Raw genomic sequence first — 16569 nt, forward strand, 5'->3', positions numbered from 1 at the left:
ACGAGGGATTCAGCTGGGTTCCAGGTCAGTCTTTCGCAAAACCAAATTAGTTTGCAAATGGGTGCATTTCATTGATCGAACCACCTGTTCGTTCCCTTGAAAAACATCCCTCCCTAAACTGCCCTGCTTGAAAAATAACACTTGCAAAAAGTCCATTGTTTTAACAGTTTCATGTGTGAATGCCTTTCAAAGGACATACGGGCATAAAATTTGAAGATGAGTGAAACAGCTACAGAATCAAACAAGAACAATGCCTAGCCCTCGTCGAACTAATTCAGTCACACCAAGCGCGGTGAAAATCGGATATTTTTGGCTAGCGTCATTTTGGTCACGCGGGCTCTGTGATTGGAAGCCGAAGTCGTTCGAACATCTCCGAACAAAACAGCCGTAAAATAAAGTTTGCACTTGCCCTTTCGAAGAGGACAGGATGTGATTTAGACAGAATAAACACTTTTCTTTGGTGAACTCTCATCGCAAGTCGAACTCGCAGATGACAACAAGAACAGCGACCACATGCCAAGGGGTTTGAATAACGCTAAAGTGAAACTGACAGCTGATGTATCATCGAGTCGTCAAGACAGAATGTTGACTATCCACAGAAAGACTGTAAGTAATTATGGTAATCGTTCAAATGTAACACCCTTCCGGTGCCTGGCTGCCATGCCATCCGAAGGAAACAAGAGGGCTAGGAAACTGTCAGGCTGCCGAAGCCTAAAGAAGAGAAGTCGAGATGCAGAGGTCGGGTTCGAACCACGGACCTTCCGGTCAGTAAGTTCGCGCTCTAGCCAGTAACCAAGCTCACCCGCAAGCAATTATAATGTTGTTTGACGTACCGGTGATCATCGTGCTACTAAAAACTCTTCGACAGTACACTACCTATTTCACCTCTCTCAAAGGGTGGTAGGAAGCCGCAGTCTCAGGGAGTTTCCATCAACCTTATGCCTTACCTGAATATCAATTTAAACGTATGTGGATATAAACACTGATTCGCCAGCTAATTTAGTGTCAAAGAGAGACTCGCCCGACCCTCAGCTGAGGTTAACTTCTATGATATCTCCAATAAAAAAACTTCAATGCTTTTTCAAACGGAACATGAGGAATTCGGTTCAAGAATATCATAAACGTGAGACTCAGTTGAGACTGAGTTGAAGCTGAGGGATTCTGGACTCACTGGTCAGTCCATAGATCGAAAGACCTAGCGGAAAAATATCTTAGAAAGTTTCCCGTGGATTAGCATGGGTTGGCTACCTTGAATAGATGTTTGAAACACATGAAAATCGATAGATTAAAGCGGAGAATGTCTTTGAAGTAGTAGAGTAAACTGCGAGAGCTGACCGTGCTTTGGAAGCTGTGGAGTTACTGGTGTCTGTGGAAGTATAGCTGCCGTTTCACATAAAAATGACTGTTTTAAGAGTGTCGGTGGCATCAAAAATCTTCATTTTCTGCTGCCTTGTCGGACAGTACCGCTGTGAGATTGGAACCTGAACACGGCCTCCACGAATTACATTACTTCTCTTTTGACAAGCGTTTTACGTTTCAACCGTGTCTGCCAGTACTGTAACCCACACTCCAACATGCGTGTGCTGGCATTCTTCCCTTGTAGTAAATAAAGAGGTCCAAGAGCTACGCCTGTTTTTCGTGTTTGTTTCTCTCGAAAAGTATAAATAAATTGGTCATTTGTGTCATCTAGATGAACAAATCTACTTGAATCAAGCATTTATGTTCGCAAGTGAATATTTGTTGAGTGGTTGAACACTTCTTGGAAAAAAAAACGATTCTTTTCATCATCGGTTCGACCTCAGTTACGAGTAGCCAATCAGAATTAGGAACCAGTCTGTGTATTGAGAAAAAACAAGAGATTATGCTCTTCTAAACGGCACTTACTCCCTTGTTTCTGCATTTTTTATTACGGGAATAATTAGAAAACTAGCTGATAGTTGTAAATTTCACCTGAATGGGATTTCAAACCATCTTGGTACATCACTGATATTCTTAGAAATGTGCATATCGATCTCAAAAGTTTCTAGACATTTCCTAAGCAAGCACATATCAAGTATATGATAATTCAATATACATTTACATATTCGACGACGCCCTGTGGACTGATGATTAGTGCTCACCATGGCTGAGAATGAAACTCACTCAATGCCTCGAAAAAAACTGACTGATAAGATCCATAGACAAACTAATCGAATGTACAACGTCTTTTGTAGTATGATTACTGTTCAGACCTTTCTAGCATACAAAACGCTCTAGTTAACCGGGGAAACTGCACCAACTCACCTGGTAATCCCCGTATTGCAGCAGAATTCCTGAAAGATCGGACGAAACTGAGAACAGCCCGTTGAACAATCGTTTCTGTCCAAACAAGTTTGAAAACAAAGTAGACCACTGAACGAAGTAAAATGGGGATATAGCTGATTGAAAGGGACTCATACAGGTACAATAAACATGGTGTTCGTTGATATAGTGACCTAAATGTAATCAGCTCTTGCAAATCTAAAACTCGAATGGCGGTGAGAATGTCGTAGTTAGGGGCCAATTCAGTAACCGAAAGGTCCGTTGTTCGAACCCAACCCTGGTGCTTCTGTCTAGGCTTGAGCAACATGGCAGAATCTCAAGTCTCGTGCGTCCTTTAGGTTGCGGGCACCTCGGTACCGCTCAATGGTAACTATTATCATTTGGAACGCTCATTTAAAAAAGCGTCATCTATTTTTTTCCGATAGGAGCAGCGAGGATTGCTAATATCCTCTTGGTCAGTCACAAATTGAGCAAGCTATCCATTCTTCTGCGTTTCTATCAACAGATCAGATGTATTCATTTCTCTTCTGATCCGACGCAGTTAATAGAGAGAGAATTTAGGGATATCAACACCTCTACTACAATATCTCTTATTTGTCAGCTGCACGGTACCTTTCATCCTCGCTGATCTTGGTCCGGAGACGCGTTCGTGCATTTACATGACTGTGGCAAAATGCATCGACCGTTTATTCTTGCCAATTCACCTTAACCCTTGTCACAAAACGGATATTCAATATGCCGGCAAAGACAGTTATTTTGAAACCAAAAGCTGCTCTGATTTTAAATCAAGCCCAATCGCAGAAACAAAGAGATCAAAACGTTGACTCTCAGTATGTTCTCCGGCGTGTCAGCGGGCTATCGTCGGTAGTATTCAGAGGGGATGAGCACAATCAAAAAAAGTGTGAAAGATCTTCGGGCCATTCATTGTGGAAGAGGCATATCTTTATCCGGGGATATCCACTTCTTGACAAGCGTATTTGACTTACAGTTACTTTTTCTGGAGAAAGGAACTATCTCCAAGTAAGATACAACAACACGGATCAAGAAATTGTGTACAAATATACTCCTTCAGTGAACGAAACTTCTAACTCTGTCCACAGAATTCATCGAATTCCTACAATTTATTGAACGCCGTCTACTAGGCGTTCATTTCCTTGTGGATGTGACAAATTTGCACTCAGATTCACGGACAACCTCCCAGCTGTTTCATTTATCGACAAGATCGATTAAACACAATGCAGCTGTTCGAGCCTGTCTGCTCGTGTCACGTGACATTGCGCGTTCCCTATGTCTCAGGCAGTTTCTGCTGCCGGACCGTGGGGCTGATGCGCTCTGCTGACCGCCCGGTGCACCATCAGGCTAACCCCATAATGATTGGCTCCGGTAACCCATTCGTTGGGTTTTTTCAACGGATTGGCAGTAAACAAGCTGTGAGGCGAGTAAGTCCCACCTGAGCTTGTGCACATGCTTTGCGCGTCCACGTAGTATACCAATTGCTTCATCCGGTGAGCGAGTCCAATGTTCCGGGTTTTGTGTCCCACACTCATCACGTGACTGACGCTAGCCCATCCACAGACAAATCAGCATGGTACCACCCAGAAAGAAGCGGTCCAATTTAACCAAAGTCGCTTTTTATGACGTGTATTTTTCGTAAATCACCTCAAAAGTTGAATGGACATGTTATACCTTGAAAGAGTAGTTATTTTATTTGAAAACTGCTAAGTAGACCTTTATGAATTTCCTGCGGAAGCAGGCAGTTTTAATGTTCATTCAAATCTTAAATTTGGCCAAAAGTACCGAGTTGGAGTGTTAACCGTTAGTGCAACTGGTACCGAGTTGGATTGTTAACCGTTAACGCAAGTGACCAAGGTAACCAGTGCTTTTAAAAAGCCAGTATGCATCTTCATAGGGGAAGGGTATCTGTGGGTCTCAGGTGATCTCTATAAAAGGTGGCATTTTTCTCCCGCAGATAGTAGTCTAAGGTTTGCGGTATATGAATCAATGTAGCCCGGTGAATGACACCGCGAACAGCCCATCCGGATGAACCGGGACCCGATGAACCTCGTAGAAACTGACCTTCTGACCCCAGCCTGAAGTGGTTAGGCACTCAAATAAAACTCACCTAATGTAAGAAGCCTAGGTTGTTTTGGAACAAAAGTTTGAAACATGAGGCGGTCTTGTGAAGGATATTTAGTTGGAGAGGAACATAGAAAAAAACGCGAAATTCAGCTGGGAGTTAGGTGAGACTTTCATGAAGACCAAATTGCACTTTCGGTTGGTATGCATTTTTTGAAGTCTTCAGTTATTTTTCTACTTACAGCCACAACTTTTTACTGCCTGTCAAAGGCTCTGATGTGCTCCCATCATTCAACAATTCTTCAGTGACATTTGTCTGGGGTGTTCCACACTAGAAAGAGAACTATTAAAATGTGGGTCATTTGTTTCCCCCAGGGACTTCCTTATGGGGGGGGGATCGCACTCTAAGTAGCGCCATGTGTTGGCGGTTACAGTGGACAATTCAGGCGACACGATCCGACAGATAAACACCTGTGAAAATGTGAAAGTGTATACCACTAATGCGAGATGTGGGTAACCCTGGCCGTTCAAAAATTTTGAACTATTTCTCTTGCAGATGAAAAGAAGTTAGGTTGGATCAAGTAATCATTTAGATTGTCCACCTCCTTTGGTAACTTATGTTCAGATGACTCTCAATAAAAGTCCAGAAATGTACTTGAGCCACACGTTTTACCCAAGTTGTTCACGTTCGGCAGCCCCGAGGTCCGGTTCCACGCTGCTGCTTGCATCAGCGGCTGGCAGAATTGGTTGGCTGTCGGTTCAACCAACGGTCTGCTATAAACCGAAAAAGGAATTTTGCGTTTGGCTGTGTCTACCAGGTTACACTGACCAGGTTGGCTAGGAAAAACCTGTGCAAAACGTACTGCTAGGCACGCGAGAAAAAGTTCTCGGTTGTTTGACTGCCTGAAGTTCTGAATTCCTAGATTCACCTCATGAGCCCCGAAAAGTTCCTGTGGATTCATCCAAACGATGCTTCTGTGATTTCAAACATGCACTCTCATTATCACCATTGAAGAATGTTAAGTTGATGTCAGGGATTTTCAGAGAAAAACATTTCTGCTTCCGTTTATCAACATTTAACATCTGAAATGACCGCACTATTTACGAGCCACCATGATGGTTGAAATCTAAGAACAATCAAGAACCACGCGGAGATTCCTGTGTACCGATCGAAATATGACTGAAGATATCATGTCGCCTGATTGGCGAGGCAGGTTTTATCCATCATCGAATGGGATTGAACCAAACGAAATTAGGAATCAGGTACTACAGTCTTGTGACGTGTTTCAAGAAAAAAGAAACAGCTGTACAGTGATTCGCAGATTTCCAGAAAAGACTGGCTTCGGTTATGGGGCAAAATTGTAGTTTGAGTCCCAAACTTTTGTTTGAAAAATGGACTGTAGTACTGAGAGTTCAGAAGAGGCTAACTCACCTCATTCAAAGAGTGGCGTGGGAGGAGAGTTCTTTGTGTCATTGCTGTTTGGTTGAGGTAGACGAGGTCACCATTGTGTGAGAGATAAACAATTCCATCTGTTTGAGTTGAGAAAAATTTGATAAATTAGAGGATGTTTCGGTGATCGTACGGTAAAGTGGAGCAACCCAAATCAAAGCGTAACGAGTCTAAATCGCATAAAAGGTTTCCTGATGGACATCTATGAGTAGCACTGCCATGGCAACAAGTGTTCAGCTGGATAGATGAACATAAGGATAAAAAAACTTCTGATGTATTAGGCTACTTCTGATTAGATCATTGTCTCTGTGCAACAGTTTAGTCGTAAAACCAAGCTGTTGGTGTAATGCACTAATCATAAGGTTGCTGTAAACTCCTCGACAGCCCACGACCGGTTTCGCCTTTCTAAGGGTTCATCAGGTAGGCGCAGTCTCCGAGTTTCCGTCAACCTTATGTTCTGCTTGAGCTCAAATAGCACGAAATCAGAGAAACACACTCATTTGTAAACAAACTTGGTTTTGCGAGAGACTCACCTGGAACCCAGCTGAATCTCTCGGTTTTGATGTTTCAAGGCAGCTGAATGTGCTGCACCAGGCCGCCTAATGTTTCATCAAAATTGAGAGATTCAGCTGGGTTCCAGGTGATTCTCTCGAAAAAAAACCCAAATTAGTCTGCAAATGAGTGTATTTCGTCAGGCTATTGGTTGTTTCCAATACCCCGCATGTGCGTGAGGACACTTTCGGGTTGCGCTCTAGGAAGTAGAATAGAAGAGGGTCACGCCTGTCGCATCGTTGTACCCAGATATCGGGGTTCACCATAGCGACTTCAGTCGTGGACCCGCGTGAAAGCTTAAAGGAGACCAAAAGGAACTATGCGGTGTTATAGACAAGAGGTTAAAAACCTTATTCCCACTGAGTGCTTGAGAAGTAAACATTCTCAAATATCCTACTGAACTTCTCTAGACGTACTTTGAACAGTGAAAAAAATAAGTAAAGATCACTGTAGTGGCTAAATACTTCCCCTAACATTCTTCCATCAAATACAGGGAGGGCGCTTTAACCAGTGCCCAGACACTACTCGCATTTTTCACAAGTAGTATTCAACCTCGCCTTGGTAGAACCGATGAAATTTGCCCCCGGCCTGTCTGATTTTTCACCGTTGTAGATTATTTGCCCTATATTCATCGCCCACTAACCCTGAAAGATCGAATTAGTCCTGCCTGATCCCCGAGCACATTGTGACCATGTTTTACGTTTGATAAAACAAAAAGAATGATTCGTTTTCGAAAACGTTTGGTGGCAGTTGGTAGATTTATTGCCGAGAAACGTTTCGCTTTTGACACAAAACTTTGTCAGGGGCCAAGTGACTAGGTTCCGAGGTTGGTCGAGACTTAAGGCGGAAGTAGAATGAATCAGCTAAGTCAAGCTAAATCTCTGTTGGGTGTCGGCCAAGGGATTTTAGTGTGTTAGAGTGGTTGAACAAGTGTTGGGTCGGTGGGGAAACCTACATGTGATTGGTTCCAGCCTAGGGTCTAGTTCTTCTGGTTTGGTTCATTTGATGGTTCCCCTTGAACTTCGTCTGAACCTTCTGTCAGTCTGTGTGGGTGAGCTAGTGCTAAGATAGTTGTGTAAGAATGATTACTTGCCTACAGGCAGATCGGAAAGCAGTGATGAAACGGCCATAAGAATAAGCACTTTGTAACAAAGATTCCTGCATTGACCTGTGACTGGATCAAATAAACACATAATCTTAAACATCAAGAAGTACACAATTTCTGTACTTAATTCATCTATCATGCAACAAATTCAGGCAATCTCCCGTAACATGCAAAATCATCAAAATGGTGGTGTTGAGAACAAAGAAACCGAAAAAACGAGTACCTTTCACAATTTTGTAGGATAATAATTCGAACCACTTGTTCATGTGTATAAAGTCACTGAATGTATACGGTTTTCCATAGTTATCCGCGGGCTCACCTAAATAGGTTGGAGAAAATGCGCACGTTATACATAAGAATCATGAGCACAGCTGACCTTGTAAAGTTTGCACAAAGGTGGACATTTTCAACCTAGCACAAATGGCAAAATATATTGGCAAATTTACATGACTGATACGGAAACACTTATCCGAAGGATTCCTGCGCTACGGTGATCCACGCAGGTACATCTACTTAAAATTAGCCAGTAGTACGTGGCCAGAAATAGACATATTTCGTCAAAAACAAAGCGTTGGGGTGCTTTTCTGACGAGATGTACCGCCACGTTGTAGACTTGAAGTACCAACTAAACATATAAACAGTGTGGTACTCTCTGCGCACACTGTTTTTCACGGAGACCCCGCAGAAGTATACACATTAGCATGCACCAAAGACGTTTGTCGAAGACAGACGATTCCAGGAACATAATGCATCCGTTTCTTCTCAGCCGTTGTCAGGATATCTCGGTCATGAGGACAGCCTACCAATCTATGAGAACAGTGTACTCTAACCTGGCAATCAAGACTTATAATTTATTTCTTGATGACTCAGATTAACTCGTAAAAAACGGAAATGTGGAAAAGAAGAGCGCTGCAAGTCGACGTAAGGCGGAACAGAAAGATTCTGTATGTTCCACATTGATTCCAACGTTTCTTGATCCTAGGGACATTGAGCCAAACGGAAAGAACCAGGCTTAATCATGAACAATGGATGTTCAGCCCTAGAAAATATAACAAATGATTTGCGGTCCTCTGACCCGATTTTTCCTTATGGAGTAATGTGTCATCCCGCAACGCATTATTTATCGAGGTGTCCTAGGGTGCAACAACGCACTGAGCGCGGACTTACCAAAAAAGTGGAGTTTGAGGCATAGTATGAAACGGAGAGAGAGAGAGGAACCTGATGGAGAAAATGGTGCCAAATATGACTAATTTCGTCTTCTTCCTGAAAGCATCTTACAATTTACACCATCCGACCAGAGCGAACTTTCGTTTGATCAGTTAGAAAATGCTTGAAGTGAGTTGTCGTTTAAGAAAGGTTTGAAAAACAGTCATAAATTTGCCAACTGTTGTTCATACTTTTGTGAAACCTTCTGTCTACTTCTTCCAGCAGCGTTTCAAGAACGCAGTAGCCGTATACAGAATCATTAGGTTTAACAAGAAGCACTACTCCGTTGCACGTGATCTATATCGAATGTTTCGCAAACTCTCATAACAAAATAGTTCAGGTTTCGGGTATGAAGCTCACTTTTTAGAGACCTTCTAGTACAAAAATACGCCAAACTCACTGCTATCTAGTTGTTTTCTCTACTAATAGAAAGAAGATACGGTTGTATCAGACATTCCCCCTCACTGATCTTCGCGAAGTTTTATTTGGTAGCATTTTTAAAAAATCTGTTTATTCGAATAAGCCTTTAAAAGCAGCTCGGTAGTAAAAAAATGATTTTTTTGGTGAGTCCAAACCACAGTACAAATCGCACAAACACCTACGAGAAATTCAGACTGTACCAACAGGTTTCAAACGTCCGTCGCGCTACCTCACAGTCGGGTCAATCGATCGACAGTGGATTAGGGCGAACCAGTCACGTGAACACCGTAGCCTGTTCACATGTGAAAATTCAGATGCGTCCAGCATGCGCTGGCGGATAGGTGTGTTAACACGCTCGCCTCACACGTCCGAAGATGTCCGAAGATCAAACCCCAACACTGCCAGGGATATGCAGGACTGAGAAGCTCTGATAAGAGCGAAACTAGAGTCTAGTGTATATCTTTGTAATGTACTACTCATAAGGTTGCTGAAAATCCGTCAACATAGTCTAGTGTTTCCTCTCTTCGGTGTGGACACAGGATAGGCGGACGACTGTGAAACAATAGTGATGTGGAAGTGAACACTACAAATCCCACTGCCGATTATGCCCGAACATTTTCGAGAAAAGCAGCCCTACAGTTCACAATGGTCAGAGTTGTACGGCTGTAACGCCCAGATGTCAAGTCAGACTAATTGTAATGTCTACTAAAACTTACGTGGAGTAGTCAGGATACTGGCAGTCACAATGATGGAGGAGATGACTGCAATAACCAGGAGAGCGAGCAGGATACCACGCCAGTTGCGTTTCTGAGGTGTGTTGGCCAAAAGCTCCTGATGGTAGATTGTGAAAAGAAGGCATGTGGTTACTTGATCCCGAAAGGCATACATGCATGTATGTGGAATGGTTCGAAACAATTGAAGAGTAGACAAATAAAAACACTGAGCAGTGAATAACAGAAGGCGATGTAGTGTGTGTATACCAGAACCTCAGTGTCAGCAGACTATCGATTCTGTTTGAAATGCCACCTTAAAATGCCCTGGTCTAACGTGAAGTTCCTGGATGGAAGTACAGTTGAACAAATGAATCCGTAAGCTCTTTCACTCAGTAGTCGTTCAGTTGTAACACCCTTTCGGTGCCTAGCTGCCATGCCACCTCAAGGCTGCACGAGGGCTGGGATACTGCCAGGTTGCCCAAGCCTAGACAGGAGAAGTCGAGAGGCAGAGGTCGGGTTCGAACCACGGACCTTCCGGTCAGTAAATTCGCACTCTAACCACTTGGACCATCCCATTCACTCAGTAGAATACCTTCAGAAAGGAAAAAGTAGGGATTCATGCGAAAGTTTTGGTGGAAGGACAGTGCTTTCGTGCCTCAGAGTTACTGTGGCTTATGAAAGGTCTACTGTATGGAAGTGTGGCCTAACCAGAAGAAGGGTGAGATACCGAAAAACGTCATCATCATTGCGGTTTGCCAGTGAATCAGAAAGTGTTGCTATGCTGCCAAACATGTGGCTTGATGCCACGAACAGAATACTTCTACGACTAACCACGTTGCTGTTTCATCCTGCACAATGCTAATATTAAACTTTGTAATGCCCTACTCTCCACAAAAATGCTTGCTTTTTGGACAGGGGTCCTTGATACAAGAAGGTGCGAAAGCTAGGGCTTGTACTCAGACTTTTATTCATGCGATAGGCGATTGTACTTCAATGGCGTCATTCAAGAAATCACTCGATTCTTTAGAATAGGCATCAGATATGAAACACGCACACCAAATGATACCTTATACGAGGGGGAACTATAGATATCACTTAAACGTTCGATCATTTCTGAAGGAGACTTAGCCATACGTTGTCTGAGATACCTAGAAAGAAACTCAACGAGAGGAAAACCGTCATGAAAGAAAACGATTCTCTCTGGCACCTACACTCTATCAGTGCACTGCCACTAGAAGAAACGACTTTTGTAAATGGACACGAAACACATTCGAGGCTTTCGAAACGTTTCTTTTGGTCACAACTAATGAATGAAAAGGACGATACGGATCCTTATACGAGGGGGAACTATAGATACCACTTAAACGTTCGATCATTTCTGAAGGAGACTTAGCCATACGTTGTCTGAGATACCTAGAAAGAAACTCAACGAGAGGAAAACCGTCATGAAAGAAAACGATTCTCTCTGGCACCTACACTCTATCAGTGCACTGTCACTAGAAGAAACGACTTTTGTAAATGGACACGAAACACATTCGAGGCTTTCGAAACGTTTCTTTTGGTCAAAACTAATGAATGAAAAGGATCTGCCGATACGGATCAACCCATTCGTGATGGCGCTTTGAGGGTCACGGCTAATCTGTGAGGGTTGGCTAAAAAAAACTCAGGTAAAATTATACCATTCAGACGTCATTTGGATGTTTAATCAAGAAAAAAATCGCAAAGCGAAACGTGTTTTGTAACATCTCTTTTCCTACGATTTTTGTGACTGGATGTGAGTCACATCCTGCTTCAAAATGGTGGAATACCAGACGGGGCACATGCCCTTAGTCTACTTTTGGGATAAACGTCCTAAAGAGATCACCTTACTGGTGATGGATGGCTACGAATCGCACAGGTAGGTTTGTAGATGGCGGTCTTGAACTTAACCAAAGCGACTAGGAGGCTATCATCAATAAAGATGAAATGGGACAGGGCAACTCAGTGGCAGTGAAGGTTATTCAATACGGGCGATCAGTTGAACTCGAGATGGTTTAGCAACTCAGACCAGTAGAAACGGAGATTCAAGCTAGTTCAGTAAACTGAAAAAATGACTGAAGAATTAGGCGGTAAGCTTTGGACACCTGGGTGAACCGAGCGCTAGGACATTTAGGTCACAACCTCGTGATCGACTAATTTATTGAACAGTGCATTGCCACAAAAAGCAGCGGTCATGAACCACAAGTAACACTACCTCATCTCGATGCAGTTCAACTCATACCTCATCACTACAAGTTCTATACCTGTATCTAGCAATCCAGAATGTTCTCTGTCTGAAGAGTCGTCAATTGGAGGCTATTGAACAGTTTAGCAGGTGGAGAAAATGAGCCACACTGCCAACTAGTTATTCGCACGTGAATCGAGCTGCATTCATCCTGCAAGTCTGTAGACTACCAAGGAATGTGAGCAAAGACAAGACGGTTGTACGCAGTCAGTGAAGGCTTCGCAATGGACATACACTGCTTTTCAAAAGAAAACTCGACTGTAGAATATCATAAACGAGAGATTCAGTTGAGTCTCTCGTGAAAACCGAATTGATTAGCGAATGAGTGTGTTTCTCGAAAACGGTCCAATTTGGGTTCAAGTAGAACATAAGGTTGACAAGAACTGCGCCTACCTGATGAGTCCCAAGAAGGGCGAAACCGGTCGTGGGCTGNAGCAAACTTGTGAGTAGTTTTCTTTATGAAAATATACTGCGATATCTCGAATATTGTGCCAACTGAATCATGAAGCGGCCTGTGTGCAGCACATTCAGTTGTAGAATATAATAAACGAAAGATTCAGTTGAGTCTCTCGTGAAAACCAAATTGATTTGCAAATGAGTGTATTGCTCGAAAACAGTTCAATTCGGGCTCAAGTAGAACATAAGGTTGACGGAAACTCGGGGACTGCGCCTACCTGATGAGCTCTTAGAAGGGCGGAACCGGTCGTGGGCTGTCGAAGAATTTTCAGCAACCTTGTGAGTAGTTTCCTCTATGAAAACTCGATTATCTTGTCCTTGTGATAAGTTGCTCCCATAGCTCTGTTTCCGATAGCCACACCAGCTTCACAAAACACAACTCCGTTTGGTTTTTTTGCTTCCCCTAATACAAAGGTGATTCTCGTCCATAAATGTTCATGTTTATTACCGGTTTAGCAGACCTGTCATCCGAGAACACATTCTGTTTTTGGGTCCGTGGTCAGATGCGATCCATCCACCCAGCACCATGTGCAAACGAGGTGTTGGAGTCGATTACTCACACACACACACACACAAGTGACAAAACCGGTTTTCTCATTACTACATGCATCCAGAGCTTATCGCCCCGCCGACCAACCATCCTTGGCGGAACAGTGTAGTTTTCAGCTCCCAACTAGCAACACACCAAGACAGATCGAGTTTCGGAGATGGTGATTTCAAACACAAGGGAACCGGTAGCCAGTTTTCAGCAATTTTCATCTTAAATGGTAACAGATATGGTTCAGGCGTTCTATTGTTGACATTGGTTTCCTATGCAACGTGACAGTGAAGTCACACTGTTCGTCATGAATAAAGCTTGGGTTGACGTATACTCCCACCAAACAAAACGAGTCCATTGACCAGATAATCACTAATTGTACAATGTTACTAACCAAGAAATGTGGTTAACCGTGCTGTCTACTGTTTAGTATTAGTGACAATCTATATATTATGGTGAAGGGCATTGGGTAACACCACCAAGTCGTCCCAGATAATTGACAAAAGTGAGGTCACACACGATGTTAGTGTCACGTTTGGATGCGCCCAGCTATTCTCCTAGTATATCGTGCGCCGAACACCTCAGGGACTTCTGTCTGAGTTTGGGCAATCTGGCAGACCTCGTGCTTCTTACGATTGACATAGTTGCTAGGACAGCTGAACAGGTTTTAGCAAATTCCTTACAGCGGTCCTGACAGACAGTCCTGGCCATAAATCCCTCTCGATAACCAGTACCTCTGCGTTTCAGTTTGGAATCCAGTGAATCTGTAACGCAAAGTCGACCAGATTATTCTATTGAAGGGTTAATCAGAATTCATTTCAGTCTCCGTGATGTCCACTGTCACATCCAGCTTCAAAAGCAAAATCAGTCGACTCCGTCTGTTTGTAGGCAGTGTGGATCTTCCGTTGTGAATCCTTCCTGCAGTATCACGCAGAGAGTGACCAGGCTCAGTCCAAAAACTGATAGAGACTGTGTTTATTGGAAGCTCATCAAACGGGCATGGATGCCGAATTCACTATCTAAATTAGACAGCGACTTCGAAACAACAGTGCTCCCGGGTTGGAATTCTCATATGAATTGGTCTCTCTACAAGCATCTGGAAAGTAACTTCCCTGTCATAGGAGATCACATTCAAGAATGCACTTAAGCGGATAGGAAGACATCGATCTGAATCAACAACTTCATAGGACTTGAGAGAACACGTCAAATCACCTCAAATGACACGCTGTCAGCTAATCTCCATTCTTTCGATCCTAACGTAGGCTACTAATAAACGGTTTTTTTCAGGGGAACTGTCAGGAACTCACTGGGTCATCCGTTTCACTCGGTTTCAAAGAGTTTCCGCTATGAATCGAATTGGCTTCTATGTCTCTGGTATCTGCTCCATTCTCCTTTTTGAGTAACTTCGGGTTCGGTGATTCAGAGCCGCGTGGTATCGATTCCTTTCGAATTGAGGGCATAATTCTCAACCGTCACACCGAATCCAGGTGTTAAATTTTAGCGAACTCTCACATGCGTGTGATGAAATTTACCACGGGTCGATGTCACAGCAACGTAAGAAATAGGCGAAAAATCAAGCCACCTTTTCAGTATCCAATGGGTAGGACGGAAAAGCCAAATGGGGTAGCCAATCAGATTGCTAGGACAACTCTATCGATCGGCAACTTCCGCCATACTGTTGGTTTGCCTTCTGCGATGCTGGTTTGCCTTACGATCGTGGCAATGGCATTCACATTTGTGTGGCGTGGTCAGGCACGATAGGTCATAGAAGCGAACTTTGTTTTACTTTGGTTGTGGTGTCGATCGTGTTTGAATGAACGTACACATATATCTGCTACTTGGCGCGAATCGTGACACTTTGAAGTGTGTAAAACCCAAGAAATACAAGGCAATGCACGTGTTTTCGCGCCATCCACATATCGTCAGGATCCCCGGAACGTTATTTCAATGCGAAAAAATTAAACATTCGCCGTTTCATGGTACAGAAGTTTACAACGTATTATATGATTTGTTTACATCATTCTTTTCTAAGTACTCCCATCTCATGCAACACCTCAGTAAACGGAACGCCTTTGTTTATTGCGGTGAATTCAAACAGGGTTAATCAATTAGTGACGCCCGATCAAATTTTATTCGATCAGCCACGATAAAAATTGAGTTTATCTAGAGAACTGCACTGTGTTCTACGCTTTCACACTTGCTGGTAGTACGCGAGCACACTACTCGATCAGCCAGTCCAGGACTTTCTCATTGGGCCATACTGATCCAGGCAGGCGCGCCAGTCCACACTGACTGTATAAGTCTACAGCAGATGACTCATCTCAGCAGCTGTAACAAATGGTCGATAGTCATGTCCCTAAAGTTTTCAAATAGGCAGGGTGAACCTAAGACGACACGGCCTGCCAGGACCGGTCTACGGGCAAACAGGCTGTACGCAAATGCTTGAAAAAGAAAACCAATCATCTTCACACTGTTTGTTGGGCTTCCGTGGTCTGTCTTTGATGGCTCAGGTAGGATTTGAGGCATAACGATAAACCTTTCCGCACAATGCACAAATTCTGGAAACCTACAGAGAAAAATTTCTCGGGGACGTTTGGATCAAGGTTTGGTGGAAAGTCTTGCATATTCGAGTACCCATGCCTGTAGAGAAACTTTAAAGGTTTAAGCTGAGCACTGTGGCCTCGTCAAAAGTGTGGGAGTTTTCTGATAATAAGTAGCCATGTTTCTCGTGTTGGAAGGCTCAGTCAGTGACCTTGACATCGAACGCGTAAAACAAATCAACGTCTTAGTGAGCTGGTGCCCGAAAGTACCTCAATTTGCGGAAATTGCAGTGCGGTGACAGCACCGATAGAAACTCCCCGTTCGTCTTTCACCTTTGAGCCCCAGCAAAGCTAGGAAAGATCGTTTGAAAGATACTAACATTGTGCGAAACACGGGATATATCGAGACATCGCAGGATGAGAAATCGTGTCATCAATGAGGGATTCCTGGACAAGGAACTGCCAATTTATGAAACCACAGAGTAAAGGAGCAAAAAGCGATTTTTCCAAACTATGCGCAAGCCAACGTTTCTTCCGGTTTACTGACAACGAATCTACTTGGAGATTGTGTTTGTGAAACTCATACATAAGCCTATGGTGGTTACATAACAAACTCTTCTTTTCAATCAATTGGAAAATGTTTGGGACCGATTGGGAAGTCATCGTTTCAGAGGTGTTTGGTAAACAATCAGTGGATTCATTGCTGGGCAAAGTTTCGCTTTTGACACAAAAGCTTCGTCAGGCCAAGTGAGTAAGTAAGCAGGTTGATGGGATCACCAATATCCCCGATTTTGGCCAACATGTGCATGGAAGACTTCGAACAGAAAGCTTTAAACGCATTCGAGTGTCTACCAAGGGTGTTCTGGCGTTACGTAGATGGCACGTTCGTTGTAATAAAGCAGGATAAGGTGAACGAATTCTTTCAACATCTGAACACATTGGACCCTAA

The 16569-nt window shown here is 43.3% G+C and overlaps 1 protein-coding gene across 1 annotated transcript in view; it reads right to left on the reverse strand.

Annotated features, from left to right (window-relative positions):
* T265_05304 (hypothetical protein) overlaps positions 1-14878 on the reverse strand; it is a gene marked incomplete at both ends in the record, with an annotated part of 58454 nt that extends 43576 nt beyond the window's left edge. The window contains 5 exons of the mRNA XM_009170287.1: positions 2284-2358; positions 5810-5907; positions 7708-7803; positions 9827-9941; positions 14388-14878. Coding sequence (XP_009168551.1) covers positions 2284-2358; positions 5810-5907; positions 7708-7803; positions 9827-9941; positions 14388-14540 — 537 coding nt within the window. The remainder of the gene's footprint in view (positions 1-2283; positions 2359-5809; positions 5908-7707; positions 7804-9826; positions 9942-14387) is intronic.
* Between the last annotated feature and the right edge of the window lie 1691 nt (positions 14879-16569).

This window comes from Opisthorchis viverrini (assembly GCF_000715545.1).
Source record: "Opisthorchis viverrini unplaced genomic scaffold opera_v5_98, whole genome shotgun sequence".
NCBI lineage: Eukaryota > Metazoa > Platyhelminthes > Trematoda > Opisthorchiida > Opisthorchiidae > Opisthorchis > Opisthorchis viverrini.